The 21,077-nt window shown below is 39.5% G+C and overlaps 1 protein-coding gene across 5 annotated transcripts in view; it reads left to right on the top strand.

Moving 5' to 3' along the window:
* The window catches only part of elna (elastin a), a 53,853-nt gene that overhangs the window by 21,979 nt on the left and 10,797 nt on the right, over positions 1-21,077 (top strand). The window contains exons 6-37 of one of the 5 annotated variants that reach the window (XM_085243346.1): positions 5,632-5,682; positions 5,765-5,815; positions 7,308-7,367; positions 7,666-7,734; positions 9,506-9,553; positions 9,673-9,735; positions 10,045-10,074; positions 10,192-10,266; positions 10,783-10,824; positions 10,920-11,003; positions 11,081-11,113; positions 11,223-11,300; positions 11,995-12,024; positions 12,201-12,350; positions 12,811-12,939; positions 13,075-13,224; positions 13,342-13,479; positions 13,601-13,783; positions 14,997-15,068; positions 15,183-15,209; positions 15,391-15,489; positions 15,581-15,619; positions 15,896-16,003; positions 16,191-16,217; positions 16,323-16,355; positions 16,596-16,679; positions 16,774-16,805; positions 18,999-19,026; positions 19,130-19,144; positions 19,267-19,296; positions 19,842-19,868; positions 20,876-20,923. In XM_085243346.1, coding sequence (XP_085099472.1) covers positions 5,632-5,682; positions 5,765-5,815; positions 7,308-7,367; positions 7,666-7,734; positions 9,506-9,553; positions 9,673-9,735; positions 10,045-10,074; positions 10,192-10,266; positions 10,783-10,824; positions 10,920-11,003; positions 11,081-11,113; positions 11,223-11,300; positions 11,995-12,024; positions 12,201-12,350; positions 12,811-12,939; positions 13,075-13,224; positions 13,342-13,479; positions 13,601-13,783; positions 14,997-15,068; positions 15,183-15,209; positions 15,391-15,489; positions 15,581-15,619; positions 15,896-16,003; positions 16,191-16,217; positions 16,323-16,355; positions 16,596-16,679; positions 16,774-16,805; positions 18,999-19,026; positions 19,130-19,144; positions 19,267-19,296; positions 19,842-19,868; positions 20,876-20,923 — 2,133 coding nt within the window. Of the gene's footprint in view, positions 1-5,631; positions 5,683-5,764; positions 5,816-7,307; positions 7,368-7,665; positions 7,735-9,505; positions 9,554-9,672; positions 9,736-10,044; positions 10,075-10,191; positions 10,267-10,782; positions 10,825-10,919; positions 11,004-11,080; positions 11,114-11,222; positions 11,301-11,994; positions 12,025-12,200; positions 12,351-12,810; positions 12,940-13,056; positions 13,225-13,341; positions 13,480-13,600; positions 13,784-14,996; positions 15,069-15,182; positions 15,210-15,390; positions 15,490-15,580; positions 15,620-15,895; positions 16,004-16,190; positions 16,218-16,322; positions 16,356-16,595; positions 16,680-16,773; positions 16,806-18,998; positions 19,027-19,129; positions 19,145-19,266; positions 19,297-19,841; positions 19,869-20,875; positions 20,924-21,077 lie in introns of all 5 variants that reach the window. The other 4 variants (XM_085243347.1, XM_085243345.1, XM_085243344.1 and 1 more) reach the window with 4 other exon arrangements.

The raw sequence follows: 21,077 nt of genomic DNA, 5'->3' as shown, positions 1-21,077 counted from the left end.
ATGCATAATTTGCACAATTGAACCTCCCTGCACATGGAACCCACTGATCACAAATGAGCTTTTTTTTTTTCCCCCTAAAACTTCATCCTCTCCGAGCACATGTACTCCGTGCTTTGCTGCTCGATCTAATGCCTGTGGTTTGTTTCTGCCTTGTCTGCATGTCTTTACAGTACATTCTGGGAGTGTGTGTGTGTGTATGCCAAGCTACAAAATGAGCAATGGTATGAGCTCTGAGTTAGAGATACTCTTCAGACATATTCAGGGGCTTAGTGTTGGCAGAGCAACTGTGACATTCCTTTAGAAGTGGATAAAAAGGAGAAGAGCAGAGCCTCTCCACTCACACACAAACAAGGAAGCAGGAGACATGTCAGGTCAACTTGAAAGCCTATAGCATAGCGTGTTCTGCTCTATATGACTCTAGTATAAACAATTACATCAGAGGCTCAGTGGATATTGTGTAATGCGTGGAGTCGAAAATTAACATGGTGTAAATTAAGACATGGGAATAATGGTCTTTTGGACAGATGTGCTTGAAATAATGCGTGTTTGCAGAGGTGAGAGGCTTGAAAAGACTCGTGCTGGTGGGTTCAGACTGCCGCAGACGTCAGTGGGCATGGCAGCCTGGTTTGGCACAGCGATGCTGCTTTAAATCCAAAGAAAGTGTAATGGTGACTTTTACAGTTGCCCTTAATTTGAAGCCGTTCGCAAGAGTTGCTCAGCGCCCAAGTGTGTGGGTTTGTGAGGCTCTCCAAAGATACCCAAAGTTTTTCTTGCACTGTAGGTGCCCACCGCCAAATATCCCCTTTTAATTTTTTAGTATGATGCAAAGCTCCCTTATAAAAGTGAATAATTGCCACTCGTACCAACTTACTGACACGTAACACTGATCTCAACCTGGATGGTGTGAGAGTGTGCTTGCACACGGTAACAGCAAGCACAGATGTCAGAGAACAAGACAATAACAAGACCTTTTCCCTGTTTGTCTGTAGGATTTTTGACAGTTTTGCACTTGGGGTCATTTGGCAGAGAGGCAGGATCAGGCTTTGGGACCTCTCATTGATCGTGTCAATGACTCCATGGAAAAGGAAAAGCAAAAACAATATAAGGCTTCCCGCCAAAGTCGGCAAGCTCACATCAGCCAGCGAGGGAAAGACTTTGTGTGTAGCGGTGTGACTGTGTGAATACTTAATTAGTCCAACATGTGACTCGTCCTGCCTCTCACAGCACCGCATGTCCGTGACTGACAGCACAACCAAATCTTGAGGTGACCAAGAGCAGGGGAGGTCAAAATTGAGGGAGGGGGGAAGAAGAGGAAGCAAAGGGGGAGCTTCAGTGTGTCCACATGTCTCACGCGATCTGGAATCACCATCGCACGTCACGTGACTCTTGCTTCCATTCAGCTTGTCCTGCGTCACCTTGTAAGAATGCAACTTATCCACCAACTTGGAAGCAAAACTGTGTGATAATTTGATACTGATAAAAATCTGCTGTCATGACAGTGAAGGACAAAATGATGGGCTTAACTTTCAAAGTGAAAATTTATATGGGACCACAGCTGAACAGCAGAATCTGCCTGTCAGTCACAGTAAAGCACTGAGTCCCCTGGGCTCTTGAAGAGGAAGTTTATCTTCATAAAGATTTTCCATCACATTACAGAAAATTACAGCATTTGTATTATGCACGTCTTTGTGCTTCTTGCAGCTACTCTACTCTTCACATGTTTGTTTGATTAGCCATTTTTTGCATACCAGCACTGGCTTCCAAGTCAGATAACAGTATTAAAGATGTGTATGAGTTACAGTACAATAACCTCCCCTTGTGAATTAACCACTTGTTCTTATGAAGCTTCCCTGATTAAATATGACCTGAAACCAAGAATACAATGAGAAACAAGTCCCAAAAATTTCCTGGACATTCCAGTGCTCCAGCTCCGAAGTCTGCTCTCCTCGCGTCTGCCGTCAGTTACAGTGGATCTCTGCCATGGAATTCTTTGCTCTCTTAAATTAAACCCTTCACCAGACCCAGCTGGTTCACAAAGCAGAGAGCGAGAGAGAATGAGAGGGGAGAAAGGGGGAGGAAAATGGAGGGGATGGAAAGGAGCGAGCAAATATTTCTCTCGCTTCTCATGTTTGGCTTTCTCCATTTGCTGCTATTAACACCTCATATCTGGTCTGCACAAGCCCTTAGACACCAACTGGAGAGGAAAGAGTGAGAGGAAAGAGACAAGGATGGTTAAACCGACAGAGGAACGGTAACAGAAAAAGACTGTGCGCCGAAAATATTGTTTTGATTAATGTCTCTTGTATTCCTCTGGTCCCGAAACAGAGAATTACCTTACCTAACCCCAACGGAGAATGAGCAAGACGTTTCAGTGCAGAGATTGAAACCAGATATTTCTGTTCACACTGGCTCACATCCATCACTTGTTCTGGACTTGTGTTTGAGAACATGACTGGTGACTGAAAGTACTAGCCACACTGTCTGGCCAGTTTTAATCCAGCGTAAGTCTTCGGTTTAAATAGCTATCTGCAGGAGGCATGGCTGCCTGTCCTTCGTCACGTTTTCATTCCATTGAAAAACAAGATTCCCTCTTCTTTGCCGGAGAAGCTTTAAACTCATGTACCCACAGTGAAATCATTTTTAAACAAGCGACAGCAAATTAATCACCCACCATTGCTAGGCAATGCTCAATTATTCATAACCGCAGCACAGCAGATTTCACCTCAACAACCTGTTTGTGCACTTGCCACTTCACAACTCAGAGCCAGGGGTCTTTTCTCAATGGAAACTGGCTGGCAAACAGTGTTTCTGTCACATTTCTTTTTTTCAAGGTATCTAAATGGAGGAAACTTTGATGCACTGCTGCGCCGCATCACTTACCTTCCAGTTTACTTGGCCCCCAGTCCTCCCTCCTGTGTTGTATTGGGTTTCTGTGCCGTTTAGAGCACAGGCCTTCTTTGGGTTCTTTTGTCTAAGGTCCAAATGCAATTGGGGTTTCAAGTAGTCTCTCGAGCTTTTTATTACGACTCGAGAGTCACTGAGAAAATTCAGAGCTGTATTAATGTACAGAAGTCCTTCAGCTTGACAGTAATCAGCCAAATATTTGGAGCGGCACCAAAGAAAAATGATGATTTGATATCAGGGTAACGGTGCAGGCTTTCCAAGTGTGCAGACCATGACAGCAAACAGCAATGGTGTGGACTCCCGCTAATGCGTGAGCTAAGTCGGGTCTATTTGTGTGAGCTGACGTGCTGTAATAGTAGTAGTCCAACAAAAGCCTGCTTGTTTGGACTCACAAGATGGTGTAAATATAGCTAAACAGAGGGCTTTTGTACAAAACTCAACCCTCCATCTCCCAAAGACACAATCAGTGGATGAATGCCAAACTGCCAAAAGTCCAGATTTTGTTAGCGTGTCCTCTCTCTTTGAGCTCAAACATACACAACCTCCAGGGTAGCTTTTTTAAAACTGTAAAGCATTGTATTTTCCTACGCTCCAGTGATGTCAGAATTACAGAAAACGAAGCGTTTCTTCTGTTCTTTCTTCTCTAAACTTTGCCTCTGCCCAAGGCCTGCACTCATACCCTCTCGCTCACACACACACACACACACACACACACACACACACACACACACACTCAGAAGTATTCTGTGTGTCTGGATTGTGTCTCATGATCTCAATCAGACAGTTGAGCTCAACCTGGCAGATGCTGGACAACCTTTAAAACCGCTGCCAGGTTGGGCTGTGCATGTGCGAGCACAGGTGGGCCAGATGATGGATGAATAAGCTAAAAACCTCCAGGGTCCTACCTGTCTTCACTCTTTTCAAGTCTTTGGTCCCCACTAACATGCGAAAGCCTCCTCTTGCTGTAATCTCACACCTACAAACATGCCTCAGATTGGCCAGTGAGACAGTCCAGTGCTCTTAGTGTAAAGGAACACATCAAACCAGACCTTTAACGCTTCCATTTTTATGCCAGTTCTTTAACATTTCTGGTGTGCATTGCTTACTGATAAGCTCAAGACAAATAATTCCTCGTGTCAGCCGAAGACACATTGGGAAAAGGAAAGCCCAGGATCAGAGAGATTTATATAAGAATTGATTACTTCGAGGTGTGGCTGGGGATGGTTGAGCAATCGAGGGGAATCAAGCTGAAAGCGTTGAAGGAGATGAATTATCACAAGGACGCTCAGCTTAGCCTTTGGACTCATATTGCATGCTAAGTCTAGTTGCCAAACCCTTTGCAAGGCCGATGCCCACATTTGTTTTGACTCAGTCATGAAACTTTACTCTCCATCTTCCCCTCTGTCTCTCGCTGCACATTTCCCACCCTTTGTCAGTATCATTACCTGCACCCCGCGGCTTGCTGAACCGACACCAGACCTCCCGCCCTCCACTCCGAATCTCGCCTTCTCTCCCCCCTCACTCAGCTCATTTCCCATGCTTACTCGTTCTCACCCCGAGATTATTTTTTGGCATACAAGCGTTGATGAAAATAAATTCCTTGGTCGACTAGCCCATTGGCAGCATCCAAATTTCTTCTGGTTTCGAAAACAGTCATTACTCCGACCTGTTTGTCTCTGATAAAAGAATTTGGTTAACTCACAGCTTCTTTTAATTCAACTCTGTGAAATACAGCTCTGACATTAATGTTCCTAACATGTTTTAAAACATCCATTCCCATATGTTAACGCCAAGTAATAGGCATTTATCACTTTGGCAGTTGTCTGGAGATACTTAAGTTCAACATAATGCATCTAGATGTGAATAAAATTACACCATCTTGAGGGTTTTTTTTTCTTCTTCTTCTTTCTGTTTAAATTATAGCATGTTTTGTATCTTAAGAAATCTAACATATAAAGTTAAGCAGGGATTTTATAATCTATTAAATTACCTTTTTTCCCAATGATTTAAAGCCACTAAATTCAAGCAATCTAAACCTTTGTCTGACTGTACTTTCCAGTGTTGAATTTTCTAAATATGCTTTCTTAAGAGTCAGAGCTAAGGCAAAGCAGAATCTGTTTTCTGGAGCTTTTTTAATACTAATCTAGTCTCTTATGATCAATAGGCAGGTGGCGAGCATTTTTTCTTTTGCTCTTTCCCCACGTTCTTCTCACATTGTTTGTTCCTGTCTGCTCGCAGGGATGTGGCTTTATTCATGTGTCAAGTGAAGCCAAAAAGATTAGTTTGGGTATTTAGGGGCTCAAAAAGTGCAGACTGCTCCATCCAGTGTTTAGAATTAAACATAACCAGATAGGGAACCAATTTTTTTTATGGTATTTCTCTCATGCGTTTTAGCCAGTTGGGGTCAGCTTTATCCCATGTACCCAAAGTAAAGTCCTTGGCTCTAAAAACATACACACAAGTGTTTTCAATCAGATTTAATTGGGCACACATGACATTATATCTTATGCCATGACATTTATTTTTTTTACTGTATGGTGCGCTGTACTCACAGGTCTTGGAAAATGTTTGAGTGATGGCTTATTTTTCTTTAGGAGTAACTACTGCTGGGTAAACCACATCTAACTCATTATAGCCACATTGAAAGAAAACTGTGTGCTTTTCTTTAATTTGTTATCATCTACACACTTCAGTCCGTTTGTGAACTGTCACTTTTTTATCATCCAGGATATGGAAATCTAGGAGGTGGCGGCCTGGGGCCTGGAGGCTATGGAGGAGGTGAGCTGAAACTAGAACAGCTATGTGTATGTTAAACACAGGGGCAAAAACTCACTAACCTTTAACCTCTTGTGTCGCTTAGGTGGCTATGGGGGCTACTATCCGGGAGCTGGATCAAAGGCTGCTAAAAGCGGTAAAATGCAGGGCAGAAAATGTCTTGGTAGAAATGTAACATCGGCGGCTAATAAAAGAGTGACGGCATCAGCGAACAATTTTTCCTTGATTTCTCATTAAGTGCAGTGGAAACTGGAGGTTCATCAGATATGATGGATATTGGGATATTGGCTGTTGGAACGAGACACCGTTTATGTTTCAATTACTTGTTTTGATTACTGAAGCGATATTATGCTTCTTTTGAAATTCAGTCCTGATATCTGAGGTCTAAAAATGCCTCAGGACTTTAAGGTCTGAAGTAACTTCCAGGATTACAGTGAGACATTCCTGCAGAGGTGGAATGAGCTTGTCTGCCATGTGAAAGCTTGTTGTTAAACAGAAACATTGCCTCCCTCTTATGTTAAATCTGTTTTGGTTTGGATAATTGTAAACTGACATTACCGATGTCACTGTAATCTGTTAGGTTCTGTCCACTAAACAAAAAAACAACACGCATTCACAGATGAGGCTCCTGCATGGATCTGAAGTGCATCTGAAGTTCTGGTTGTCCTGCTCACAGGTGCAGGAGGCAAACTCATGTTTTGGCCCGTTGACAGACTACTGTACAGACCAGACTGACACTGACTGAAGCGTTTTGAACTCTGAAAGATCTGCATGCTCAAATGTTAGGAGAAAGCCAAAGTGAATGTTTCACATTAATGGTAACTCGGCATGGAAACACAGTTTGGCAAACATGCGTACATTTTTAGCATGTACTTGCAAACCTTAGACAGTGTGAACCTCAGCAGAGCCTGGCCTGACCTGAAAGTCTGTGCTGTATTCAGACACATGAAGTCAAGAGGGCTCAATCATGGCCAAGACTTGACTATGGCACAGAGCCTACCGTTAAGTATTGATTGGCAATGGCAAGAATCAGTCTGTATTGTTTTCATGACACTGAAAATAACAGGTCCTTCCTCTGAAAGAGCACAGATAAAACAAAACATTCCCTTGCCAGAGTTTGCCTCACCAGTTCCCCCAGAACGCATACTTACAGGCAGTGCGCAATGTCTGTCCAATAAAGTGTGTGGACTTTAAGATAAAAAAAAAATTAACCAAATAAACCATTGTGTTTTATCCAGCTGCCAAGCTCCCTTGAAAGTGAAGCTGACAGCTCATTTCCTGCAGGAGGGGTTAGCCAGCGAAATGAGGCATTTGATGAAGTGAGGAAAATGCCATGCATGCTGGCTGCCGTTTCTGATTAAAGCAAAAGTCAAAAGCCATGTTGCTTTTGGTCACGGGGGTGATGATAAACTGCAAGGCCCAGATTAGCTGCTCTCATTACCGCTGACCAGCAAGCGGACCTGCCACAAGCCACAAAGCGACTCATTGCTCATCTTTAGTGGCACAGGGCCCTCTAGTGGTGTTGGGATGTACAACTGTACAGTGGTACAAAGCATCTTATTGGTGTCAAAGACTAACACTGAACTGAACGTGACTTCAAATGTATGTTTATGTCTGCATATGAACAGGGGTTGGAGGAGGAGGAGGTCCTGGAGTCACTGGAACTGGACCTGGACTGCCTGGTGGAGGCAAGGCACACACCTAATATCATTTTCCACCTTTTCTAATTTTTTTTCATTTTATTTTAGCTCTGATTTCTCGAGTAAAATTGAAAGCCAGTCTTACTTTTGTTAGGTACTCACTAGAATAGATTGTATATAATACATTTTCTAATATATAATAGTAAGAAAGAAAGGAGTCATCTGTGTGAAGGGGCAGAAATCCCAGTTTGGCCAGGATGTGTGTGTTCTGGACACTGTGTCTTTTTCACACTCCTTTCTTTAAGCAAAAATAATATTATGGCTTCTTTTCTTTATTTTTTTTCAGCACCTGTTATTCCTCAGACCGGCCTTCCTGGAGGTGGTGGCGCAGGAAAAAAAGCTGCCAAAGTGCCAGGTTTTGTAGACTCAACAATAAACTCAGAGTGAAGACAGACAGGATGCAGCCCACCAGGCAGTGCAGCCACATCAAAAATATTTACCAACAAAACATATAAATCTGCAAAAAAAACCCAGAAAAGCTTATATAGACAGTAGTGTGCAAAAGTCTTGCGTTACCACTCGTTTCTTTATATTTTGCTAATAAAATGTGAAACATGCGCAGTAATTTATTAAAACATGTCCAAACATACATGAAAATACAGGATATAGCGTAAAAACACAGAGATCTTGAAAGTCAGTTGTGGTATGTCCAGCTTTATACTTTGGCACAGCCTGAACTCTTAGTCAAAATTTCTTGTAATTTCTTGTAATTTAAAAGTAACCTTCAGAAATAGTTCTGAAGGACATTCAGAGCTCTCCTCTGGATGTTGGCTCGCTTTTGTTCCATTCTCTGTCAAGATGATTAATGTTAAATAATGTTGAGGTTTGGGCTCTGAGAAGCCAATCCATGACTGATAATACTTCATTATTTGTTTTTCTATTCACATATGCTTCTCCTGCCTTAGCAGTAATTTGGGGATCACTGTCATGAAGCCAAATGAAGCCATTCCCAGTCAGACATTTTCCAGATGGTATTGCACAGTGGATCAAAATCAGACTCTTCTGCTTTGATAATTTCATAAGGTTTAACAAGATTCCCAACCCCACTGGCTGAAAAGCAGTTCCAAACCTGTGTTCTCCTGACCTGAACCAAAAATGTCTTATTTTGAATTATTACTCCATATAAGACCAGCCCAGTTCTTGTGTAGTTTAGCATACGTCAGTCTTTTCTCAGTAAACATCATATCTCAAAAGACGTCACCAGACATGACTTCCAGTTGCTGTTCATCTGCTGTAGATAAAGTTTTAGGTCTGCTGGTTCTTTTTTTGTCTTCTTTGTCTTTGTCTTCCACTTGTCCAGTTTCCTCACTGTTTAAGGACACACTGCACACCATGCTGACACATGCCAAGTTTTCAGTTAGTAGCTCTTTGAGAATCACTTAATTGCTGTAAAAATACAAGTTGTGTTGTCTTTAGAAATTTGTTTTTACAAATTCAGCTAAAGAAATGGGAATGTATTGAGTGTTTCTGTGACGGGTGATAGTAACAAAGTCCCTAAAGATACATTTTAAAATTGATTGTTTGCTACACACTGCACTGATTCATTCATTGAATTAAGGACTTCTTTCTGCTTGGGCAGTTCATAGGTGATTAGGTGCTTTAAAAAACAAAAAACATTCCTCTGAAAACAGTCAGGTGCAAGACGTGAACTGAAAATGAAAGATGAAGAAGTATTCCCTGCTTTAAAAACATAACAAGAAAGTGCCTTAGAAGCAAAATATCGTATAAAGACCTGATGGGAGGCTCAAGACTTTTGCACAGTGTTGTACATAAAAGCAAAGGATTATACTGAGTCTTGTCAAATGTCGCCTTAGAAAACAGCAAATCAACATTCTTTCAAAAGAGAATTCCCCTGATAATATATTAAATGTAAAGGCATTTTTACATTGCTGAAATAAATTTCGATGAAGGTGAGCTATCAGTGTATACAGTATAATTCATTTAGTTATAGAGGTGAATTCAATTTGTATCAACCAGGCAAAGGCTCAATGTGTAAGCATTTTCCGCTTCCCATTTGGCTTATTTTTCTTTTTGTGGTTTTCGGACATCTAAATGTTCACCGTCAACACTGCTGTTGATCCCTCACATATATTTAAACATGGGTGTCTTCTCATTGGCTGTGGCAGGTGTGGGTGTACCTGGCCTTTATCAAGGTGGACTGGTGCCTGGACAAGGTTTGACTCTTTCATATATTAATCTGGGGAACTTTTACTCCTTTGTTAGTTTCACCATGCAGACTGTCAGTCATTTAAAGACAACTGCAGGAATGTCTGGTTTCTTCTGTCATCTTCAGGGTTTGGTGGACGTGGAGTTCTGCCTGGAGTGCCCACTGGGTCTCAACTCAATCCCAAATCAAGTAAGTTCAAGTTTTTACTGATGGGTGTCAGCTGATTTATTTTCAGTTTTATTTCATTGCCAGTGAATCCCAAAAATGGTAAATACCAGCTCTAAAAAGGCTTACACTACTGACAATCCTTCACAGACAATATTTGTAGAGTTCCCAGTGTAAGACATACTAAACAAATGTACATGAATAAGTAAAAGTGCTGGTGTGGGTCCAGAGAGTAATGCCGTAGCACTGTGATGCATGGTTCCAGTGTGCTTTGCTTCGTCACTGCAAAAATCTTCATGTGTCTCACTGGAATATCTCATTTTTCTTATGTAGTTGCAGGAGGAGTAGGAGGAGGACAGCAAGGTAACTTTATCAATGATTGTTTGTTATTGTACAAGTAAATATTTCTGGGGGGGGGGGGGGTTATCCACTCTGTCTGCTATTATCTAACCCAGATTTAAATGTTTTTCTTCTTCACAGGTGTCCGTGGGTATGGGGGACCAATGCAGCCAGGAGTGTTCCATGGATACCCCCTCAAATCACCCAAAGTGCAAGGTGTGACATGAAATTATTCAGTGTTTGCATTAATTCTTCTACAGGCATGTGGCATAATATATAATTTTGTGGTTTAATCCCTGCTAATGTTAAATAACTTTAACATCAGCAGGATTATTATTATCATTTTGCAGACTACAGTCTTACTTATCTTATACTTAACTGTACTCTAAGATTTTTCTGTGGCAGGTTTAGCACTGTGTTATTCTAATGAGAGAAGAGTGTATTTGGGGTCTCAGACACATTGCTTTTGTTTTGTTCGTCTTTCTGAAACCGAACCTTTGTGTTCAGGAGCTCAAAAAAGTTGTTTCTGTTCATCTGGACGTAGCGTTTTCAGTTTGAGAAAGGCACTGGATGAGTGAAGAAACATTTCTCCCACTGAAAACACTACGATCAGGAGAAACAGAATCAACCTTTTGTGTTGATTGTGTTCACCTGAACGTAGCGTTTGCATATGATGATGTGTGCACATATAAAATAATTCCAGCCTCTGTTTTTCACTCTCTCTCTCTTTAGGTGCCTATGGAGCAAAAACTGCAGGTGGAAAACTTACATATGGTAAAAATAAGTTTATTCTTTGAAGTTAACATCTTTGAAGTTTGGTTTCAGTGGAAATTCACCATTTAGTGATCGGCGTTGTATCCATGCATCAGGTTATGGCGGCTTTAATGTTGCACCTGGACTGCCAGGAGTGCAAGGTGGCCCTGGGTCGAAGCCAGGATATCCTGTTGGAACTGGTATAAGTTTTCACAATTTGTTTCCCTACGAGATGTGGAGTAGAGATATAGAATTCACTTTTTTCCTTTTTTTGCAGGAGTGGGACTTGGGGTCATTTCACCTGGTCAGGGTAAAGTTGTTCAGTGTAGTAGTTTACCATACTGATTGAAGTAAATGCTTCCTGTAAAATCAGTATGTCTGCATGTAACTGGACTTTCTGCATTCTGCTCCATGTTTAGGTGGTACTGGAGGCTTTGGAGCTGGTGGTGGTGGCTTTGGTGGCACTGGTGGGCTGTATCCAGGCCAGGTGTCAGGAGGTACGATATCTAGCACTTGGCAAGAAAGAAAATTGCACACCAGCACACATGCTGAAAAAAGTCACACAGCTGTCAAATGAACTGTAAGATGATGGGAAAAGTAAAGATTTATTTGCAGGCCAATGAATGGAAAAAATAATATTCGTGGGTTAGCTCCATATGATCATCTTTAACACTTTCATGCATGAATTATGACAACCTCAATCAGGGTTTTCTCTTAAATATTTGTATTCATCTTTAGGCATGAAAAAAAGATTTTTGAACTTAATTTTTTTAAAACATGTACTTTTCAAAGAGTTTGTTACATGTCGACTTAGGTGGACAACAGACATTTTGACTTATGAATTTGACACACGAATAAATAATACACACTGTGTAAAAACTATAAAAATAAATTTTTTTTATAAAAAGATGAAAAAAATATATATATATATACGTGTATATATATATATATATATATATATATATATATATATATATATATATATATACACACACAAATACAAGAAAACAGCCTTTGAATAGCTGTCCACTATAGTGACCACTATGCATGAAAGGGTTAACTAACTAGCACAAATATTTCACACCATACCTTACACCTTGTTTTATTTTGTGCTTTTTAAAATAAATAAATAAATGTTCTTCATTTACTCAACTTTTATCATATGACTCACTATCGTTATGTTGACGACAGGGTATGGAGCTGCTAAGGCTGCCAAATATGGTGAGAATGTTTGTTTTTCCTTATCTGGGAAAAAAAATACTTTTAATCATTTTTCATACTTTTTTCATGCATTTTTTCAGTAGAGTGAGAAAAATATAACTTAACTAATATAAAATTATGTTACATTACATGGAAAATTTATTTACATGGACAAATTACACATATGCTTTTGTCAGGAGTACCAGGAGGTGTACCTGGGGGAGTACCAGGAGGTGTACCTGGGGGAGTGCCAGGAGGTGTACCTGGGGGAGTACCAGGAGGTGCACCGATTGGAAGAATTCCAGCGGTTGGTGGATATTCACCAGCAGCAAAAGCTGCTAAATATGGTACGCTTTATTATTTGTGGAACTGTTACAAAGAAAACTAACTAACTAATGACACTTTCAGTGGAATAACAGAAAAATTCTTCAAAAAAATTTCTGTCTCACCGACTTCTAAGACCATGATTTTCAATCTACAGGCAACATTTATCACCAAATTGAAGGAAAAAATGATGGCAAAATATTTGTGGGGTGGGACCTGGCTCAAGTAGAAACATGGAGACAAATAGGGACAAATGGAGGGGGGGTGGGAGAAAATAGATCAATGGAAAAATAGAAATAAGGGGACAAGCACAAATAGGAGAATACTATCCTTTTAGCAAAGCTGAAAGCTGCTAAATGTCGTATGCTTTATTAATTGAATTTTACTATTTATTTTGTGAACTTTTTAAACATTATATCAAACTGTAACCTGTAAATGTACTTTTTTTAAAAAGTGCATAATTTTTTTTTCTATTCAAATTAGGCACAGGAGGGCAACTAGGCACAGGAGGGCAACTAGGAACAGGACAACTAGGAACAGGGCAACTTGGAACAGGAGGGCAACTAGGCACAGGAGGAGGATATTATCCTGCAAGCAAAGCTGCCAAATACGGTATTATTAATAATTGTTTTAATTTTTATTGTGAATTTTCTGACATCATGCCAAAAAATGTAACTTCTAAAGGTATTAAAAATGTGTCTTTTTTCAATTTAACTGCATGTGGGACAGGAGGGCAACTTGGAACAGGAGGGCAACTTGGAACAGGAGGGCAACTTGGAACAGGCCAACTAGGAACAGGCCGACTAGGAACAGGACAACTAGGAACAGGACAACTTGGAACAGGGCAACTAGGAACTGGAGGAGGATATTATCCTGCAAGCAAAGCTGCTAAATACGGTATTATTAATAATTGTGTTAATTTTTATTGTTAATTTTTTAACATCATGCCAAAAAATGTAACTTCTAAAGGTATTAAAAATGTGTCTTTTTTCAATTTAACTGCATGTGGGACAGGAGGGCAACTTGGAACAGGAGGGCAACTTGGAACAGGCCAACTAGGAACAGGCCAACTAGGAACAGGACAACTAGGAACAGGAGGGCAACTTGGAACAGGGGGAGGATATTATCCTGCAAGCAAAGCTGCCAAATACGGTATTCTTAATAATTGTGTTAATTTTTATTGTGAACACTTTTAACATCATGCCAAAGCTGTAACTTCTAAAGGTATTTTATAATGTGTTTTTTTTTTTTAATTTAACTGCATGTGGGACAGGGGGACAACTTGGAACAGGGGGACAACTTGGAACAGGAGGGCAACTTGGAACAGGAGGGCAACTTGGAACAGGGGGACAACTTGGAACAGGAGGACAACTTGGAACAGGAGGGCAACTTGGAACAGGAGGGCAACTTGGAACAGGAGGAGCATATTATGCTGCAAGCAAAGCTGCCAAATACGGTATGCTCTTAACTGTATTATTGTCTGCATGCTTTTAGCCCATCGGGTCGAAGGATTCCCATCGAGTTCTAGCAACAATGATTTTGCCGTTTCATGCACAGTTTTTTAGTGTCACGCGAATCACTGGTCCTCCTAGAGTATTGGTCAACGAAACAAGTTTGAATTGACTGTTTCTGAGCCTCCTTACTTCTCACTGGATTTTAATTCTCTTTGGTTTGTGCAGTATAGCCAACCAATGATAACAAAACTGACATCTTGGTTTAACATTATCTCAAGCAGTATTTTAAAAAAAGCTACTTATGTCTTCAAAAGTAAATATTTTGTCTCTATTTAACCCCTTGGGCAACAACTCCATCAAATATTGCCAATTTAACTTCAATCTGAACAAAAAGGCAAATAAGAAAGCAAATAACAGCTATAAAATAACGAGTGACTGACAGAGATGTTACTGAACCACCTTTAAAAGTTCTCAAATACAACTCAGAAAATTCATGATTTACGATATTAAGTGAGAAAAAAATGTTAGTGACCAAGAGGCTGCGGTTGGAGGGAGTTTACCATTTAAGCCACTTTAAAAGTATTTTCCAGCTTCTGATGGCTGTTTGGAAGCCTCAGACTCCACCACAGTCTGTTCCAAGTGATACATTTGGATTTGGGATTTTTTTAACCTCTTTGAAACTGAGACTTTTTTTTCATTTTGGGAAAAGTTTCTTTAATTAATAATTAATTTTATATTTTTTAATTTAACAATGTTTATTTATCTTTAACAATACAGTTTTATTCCACAACAAAAACATGTATTAGTAAGACTCTTTTCCGCTGGGAAGTGACATGGCGGTCCTGCCATTTCCTTCGGATCTTCTCCTCTCTCCGTTCACGTTTGACCTCATCTAGCATCTGCTCCTCTTCCTAGAAAAAAGACAGAAAGAAAAACACCTCCCTCGCCCAGCCTTGATTATTAATATGATCTAACAATTTGTCGTGGAAGTTTCCATTTAATAGAGCCTGCAGAGAAACAGTGAGCGGTGCCTGAAACCTTTAATCAAAAAAGAACAGAAATCCAGGCTTGGGGAGAGAAGCCATCCTCGCTGACGGTTGGCAGAGTCTCTCCCTGAAGCCAGCAGGGCCCTGAGTTTAAATACCATCATATCATTTAAATAAATGAAAAAAAGAAAAACAATTCCAGACTAAATAATTATATTTTTCCTTAAAGGTCAAGGTGGTGGAGGGTTTATTCCAGGTGTTCGTGGAGGTGGTGGAGGAGGATTTTTACCAGGATATGGATGTAAGCATGCCACGTGGACATAATATTTTTAGATATTTCAAGGATTCAATTATATTTTTCAATCTTATTCACGTTGTCCTGATAATCTTACCTTTTGTCCTTACTTTGGTGCAGCTTTGGCAGCCAAACCTCCTAAATATGGTGAGACTTTGATATTCACAGTTTGGTACCTCATAATATTTGCCAAACGTATTCCACCTGTACAAGTCTATCAACATATTAATACATAAATCCAGTGATACAGTTTTTGTTAAAGGTTGTGCCTTTAATGCAATATTGGATTTAATTTGGTTTGTTAAAGCTGTGCTGACACATTTTATAGGAGTGCCAGGAGCAGGCCTAGGAGGAGGGGTTGTCCCAGGAAGAGGAGGGGTTTTCCCAGGGGGAACAGGACAGGTAGTCCCTGGTGGTGGATTGGGTGGTAAGTCGCTAAAGGTTTGGGGTTTTTTAAAAGAACTTCTTCTCTGTCGTTTGTGATAATTCAGCAGCAAACTTTGTTTGGTTTCTTACAGGTTTTGGAGGTGGTGCTGGAGTCAAACCACCAAAGTATGGTAAGGCTTTTGTTTTGATTACACTCTAGAATAATATGATGAAAATAACACCAATGCAATATGGAGAGAAATACTAAACTGTATTAGCAGCAGTACGTGGATCACACTCCCCTGCTGCAAAAACTTCTAAATTAGGAGGCAGAAATAAGTATAAAACTGCATAAATCCTGCACGTTGAGAAATATTTCCTCGGGCATGAATGTATTCTCACTCATTAATCTAACTTCACTTTAGATTTTAATACTTGAACTAATTGTACCACCTGCACTAATGTAGGAGTTCCTGGAGGAGCCGGAACAGGGCTAGGACCTGGAGGAGTTCCTATTGGAGGATCAGGAGTTGCAGGTGGACCGTACTCCCCCGCCGCAAAAGCTGCTAAATACGGTACAGTGAAACGACCACACAAGCATATGAGTGCTGCAAAATATTGGACACATTTCCTTGATGATTCTGAGAGAAAGAGTACAGTTTTCTGTCACTTCAAGCATTTTTCACTTAATCGTTTCTATAAATTTTTATATTGTCTTAGTTGCAAATTAATGATGCAGCTGGTTCTGGTTCTTTTGATTAGGAGTTGGAACTGGAGGTCTACCTGGAGGTACTGCATGAAAACACCAAACAGCCATTGAGTGTGATTATAGAATTCAACTAACATCAAACAATGTCATGATATGAGTATTAATGACATTGTGTTTTTACACAGGATTTCCAGTTGGAGCAAAAGCACCAAAATACGGTAAGGAGAACCTCAAAACTAATAGAAAAAGCTACATTGTTTTATAATAAAGATGCAAAGATGCAGAAGTTGGTTAAAAGATAAAAATACCAAATCACAGCCAATTACAGTCAACTGGAGTAAAGCTTCATCCACCAATGACATCAGGTATCAGGGTCCATGTCATGATGGGAAACAAGTTAGGGTTCTGGCAAATTATAGACAGAATTTGGATGAATTTAAAATGTTGTATCATTGCAGTAGTTCCAGGAGTGACTCCATACACACCTGTCAGTTTTCCAAATGGCTCTGTTGTACCTGGTCAATTAGTTCCTGGAAAACCAGGTAAAGCTTAGAGAACAGCTTCTTGTTTGTTTGTTTGTTTGTTTGCACCTTTTCATAGTTGTAAATTTTAAATGATCCATTATTGCTTCCACAGCAAAGGATGTCAGTGGAACTCCTCAGCCAGGTACGGTGAAATGTCACGGCTGATTACATACTGTATGAAAGGAGGATTGTCTGCCACAGTTAGAGTATTTCTATTATACAGCAAATGTAAAAAGTTAACAGCAAACTGAAGAGATTTGTGGATTTTCATTTTTAAGTCTCAGAAGCTTATTGAGAGCTTCAGCACACTGCTTGCACGACTTTACCAATAAAACACGCACACGGCTCGACCTGCCACGCCATTTTTTTCCTTGTTTTTAACAGTTGCTCTCTACTTTGTGGTAAACGTATTTGCCCCTTCACTCCTTTTCTGCCCACACAATTTCCCAGTTTTAATAATATTGCTACAAGCCGTTGACCACCTCCAGCTTTACAGCCTCCAAGCTGTGGCAGTGCTTTGGTCCACTTCACAGCTTCTGCCTTTTCTTGTGGCTCTCACTCTGTGCCCGTGGAATTCACACTGGATCAAACTGGTACTTGTCATCTTTTTGGCAGAGCCCACTGATATTGCCACAACTGGCAAGACCCCAGAGGTCCCAGATCCCAGTAAGACTCGGTTTGCTTGAAGTCTTTGACCATAAATTAAATTATAAGGCATTTATTTGATGTTTGCAGTTGTAGTTGAGTTTTGATCTAATATATATATTTATCTATTCAGTATTTGAGAATGTGATTTAGATTTTTTGAGATGATTTGGACCCTTTTTGCTTCTGTCTTGATAATTATGTCTATTTATTTAAATCAAATTATTACATCAAGAAATTATGCCTTATGAGAGTGTTTATAATTTATACAAAGCTAAATTAAATTTTCCAGGATTTAGAGAGTTCACTTTCTCAAATACTATTTGGAAATACTATAGAAATGTCTCATGAGCATGCATTAGCTGTAGTAAGTAGCACTCCACTTCTTTTTGGGACTGTAAAGAATGGGAACCAATTACCTTTTTTACAGTATTATATATATACTCTGCTAAAGGGAAGCAGCATTATGTACTCTGTCAAATACGTGAGAGAGCTGTCTCACATATAGTGCCTGGACACTGTGCTTCACAAAGTCCTGAAAGAAAAGTCGTTTTAAAGCAGACCTATTATGCTTGCTTCAAGCTCCAGAGTTTTATTCTTGGACTATATAGAGTAGTTTTGAATCATAGCTCAAAATTATTCTTTGTTACCTTATTTAAGCATTAGTGCACCTCAGTTTTAGCTATTCTTCCTTTAAGCCAACCTTCTTCTGATTGGCTGCCCCTCACTAAAAGAAGACTTCAGCAGCAGGTGGGTGGAGCTTCTATGCAGACAGCCAGAGCTGCGTGTCTGATATGATGTCCCTCTTTGACATCATACAGATCCAAGAGTAGGAAAACTGTCTGAAACTGAGTATTTAGAGCACAATGAAGGCTTTTGGTTTAGGCTTATTTAGTTTTATAGGGATTAAGACTTCTACTATTCACATCACCAAAATAAATAAGTGAACACATAAAAATAAAAAGAACGGCAGCATAATAGGTCCACTTTAACCTGTCTTGCCTCTTCAACTTCCTGTTAGTGTTGCATAATTTGGGGCTGCTTTTTTTTTTCTTTCTCTAGCATTTACTCAACTTGTGCACTCCTTTACTTTTTACCTCACAGCTTCCTGTGCTTGATGCATTGCTTTCATTATAGCGTCATTACTGCAATTTGTGTACTATTAACTGCATTAGTCCTGCATTAGGGAACGGGTAGATTAATGGGTAGCGATCTTTTCTGTTTTAATTCCTCATATTCTCCACCGAGGTTTGTTTAGGAACATGACTACTTGTGCACATAGTTTGACAGTTTTTTGTGATATTTACACAGTTTAAGTTTGTAAAATCACTGCACTTAAAGTCCTTTATTATTAAATAAACACTGAATAAATTGAAAAGCAGCTACTTTACACTTTTTATTAGATTAGTTGTTTCGTAGTTGCATGAAATCCTAGAAGATTACGTCTTGTATTTATTTCCTTGCATTCCCAAATCCAATTAATGGAAACCATTGATTTTGTTGATATTAGTTGGGCTCATCTGAAAGGACAAAAAGTAAAAGGCACTTTTCTAACTTTTTTTCTTTCTTTCCTCTCGTGGTGGATGGGTGAACACAGGTGGTAAGTTGGAAACAAACATGCAGGTTTTTGCTTCATTTGATTCTCACGTGTGTCTCTTTGTTTTAATAAATGTTATTTCTGACTCCTCTGACAGTTTCTGGTGGAATTGTTCAGCCTAGTGGTAAGTAGTTCACATTAATCCTGTAAATCCTTGTTAACAGTGAAAGTATGCTTACTGTGCTTATCTAAACATTATTATACTTTTTCTTTTTTTTACTTTACAGCTGGCACAGGTGTTGGTAAATATGTCAAAATCCTCTCATACTGAAATATATCAAAAATACTCAGAGGTTCATGATTTGGGCTTCATTCAAACATTAAACGTGACAAAACTTTTACTTGTGTGTTTCCCGTGTGACAGTTGGAACAGGAGTTGACGCTCCCACTGGTGGTAAGAACAGTTTTTCTTTTTCCTTTCTGTACGTATTCAACATGTGCCATTAAGCAACTTATTTCAATGGATCTTTTAACAAAAGCTTGTAGCATCTGTTAATCTGTAAAGTCTATGACAGAGGTGTCAAACATAAGGCCAGGGGGCCAGAATTGGCCGAATCCGGCCAACTGGACAGCTTTAGAGGAGGGCATCAATTTTGTTCTTTTAACTGTATTTTCAGTTAAAACATTGTGGTTTATACGTAAGGGACAGTTTGGACAATGAGCTACCAGAACTTTTTTGTAATCTCCTTACAGTGTCACACTGTCAGATTTATTTCATTTACTACTACAGCATTTGTTTATATTATAACAATATTTATTTCTTATCTCTGGGATTAAATATGCACTTAAACTTCTTTACACTAACAGCATGAGCTTTATGTAGCCCTTAAAGTGAAATGAGTTTGGTATACCTGCCCTATTACATTTATTATTACTGAAATTGCATTACTTGTCATTTTGACATATTTTAATGAATGTAACCGTTGCCTATGTTTCTAGTTGACACTTCACGCCAAGTTCAACCTGGTAAGTTTACGTTTTTAATCAAAATTGAGCAAAATGTACTGATTAATTTGTAATTTACAATAAGAAAGAAAAAAAAGAAAAATAAGAGTTAAGTTTCACCCTATCACGCCTCACTCACTGGCCACAAAAAGGTGTTTTAACATTCCTCAGAGATTTTCGTCCATATTTACGTGATGGCATCACACATTTGCTACAGATTTGTTGACTGTACATGGATGATGGAAATCTCTCGTTACATCACATCCCAAAAATGGTCTATTCGATCGTGTACAGACAACTCAAGAGAAAAATGACAGGAGGCCAAGCTGAAGATGTTAACTTTGGAGACAAAGTTAGAGAAGCGAGGCTGAGATGGCTTCGACAGTGAATATGCTGGACAAAGAATGTATTAAAAAAAATGGAGCTGCCCAGATAGAGGAAAAGAGGAGAGCAAAAATGATTGATATAGTGAATGAAGACATGCAGAGGGTTGGTGTGAGTGTGGAGGATGCTAGGAACAGGGTGAGATGGAGGCAGATGATCCACTGGCCACACCTAAAGGGACTGCACAGATGTCCCTAATGAAGTGGCCAGTGAGTGTAATTCTACCCATTCTTGTGACTGTAATAGTTAAAGGAACTAAACACGATATGCTAAATTAAATTAAATGTATTAAAAATGTCAGAATAGTTGAGGATTTTAAATTAACTGATCAAACTGTTGTTTTCTAACTGGTTTTAATAGGTTTTCCTTTTTTTACCTTTCTTTTTTTCATCACCCATGTTGGGCAGTTTATTATTCTATCTGTTATTTTAACTGGAGTTCAACAACAAGTCAAATATTTATTATTTTATTGATTCAGGAGCGCTGTGTTGCTTTAATCACTCAGTCTCCTGGATGTTTTCTAACTTAAAGTTCATGAAAGTATGCTGGATCCATCTGGCCACATGGTGGAGACCAATACAAACATACCCGCTGTGGGGCTTTTTCTCTTTGACTGTAAAAGTAAAAGGCGCGGCTGTTTTCAGGTCCTGGTGTTGGAACAGTTGGAAAAGCACCCAAACCATTTATACCAGGTAAAGAGGAACTAGATATTTTAACTATCACTCATTTGTATGATAAAGCATAAGATGTTGTCTCTGATTCTCTTGCATGTGATCTGTTTATGTTTTCCTCACTCCTTCGCCACAAAATACTAGATGTGCATTTAAGGAGTTCAACTGAATATTG

Source organism: Mchenga conophoros, linkage group LG14 (genome assembly GCF_057382185.1).
Source record: "Mchenga conophoros isolate Kocher_MC1m ecotype Shallow Benthic linkage group LG14, M_conophoros_male_GT1.1, whole genome shotgun sequence".
Classification (NCBI taxonomy): domain Eukaryota; kingdom Metazoa; phylum Chordata; class Actinopteri; order Cichliformes; family Cichlidae; genus Mchenga; species Mchenga conophoros.
This window is presented reverse-complemented; position numbering and strand designations above follow the sequence as displayed.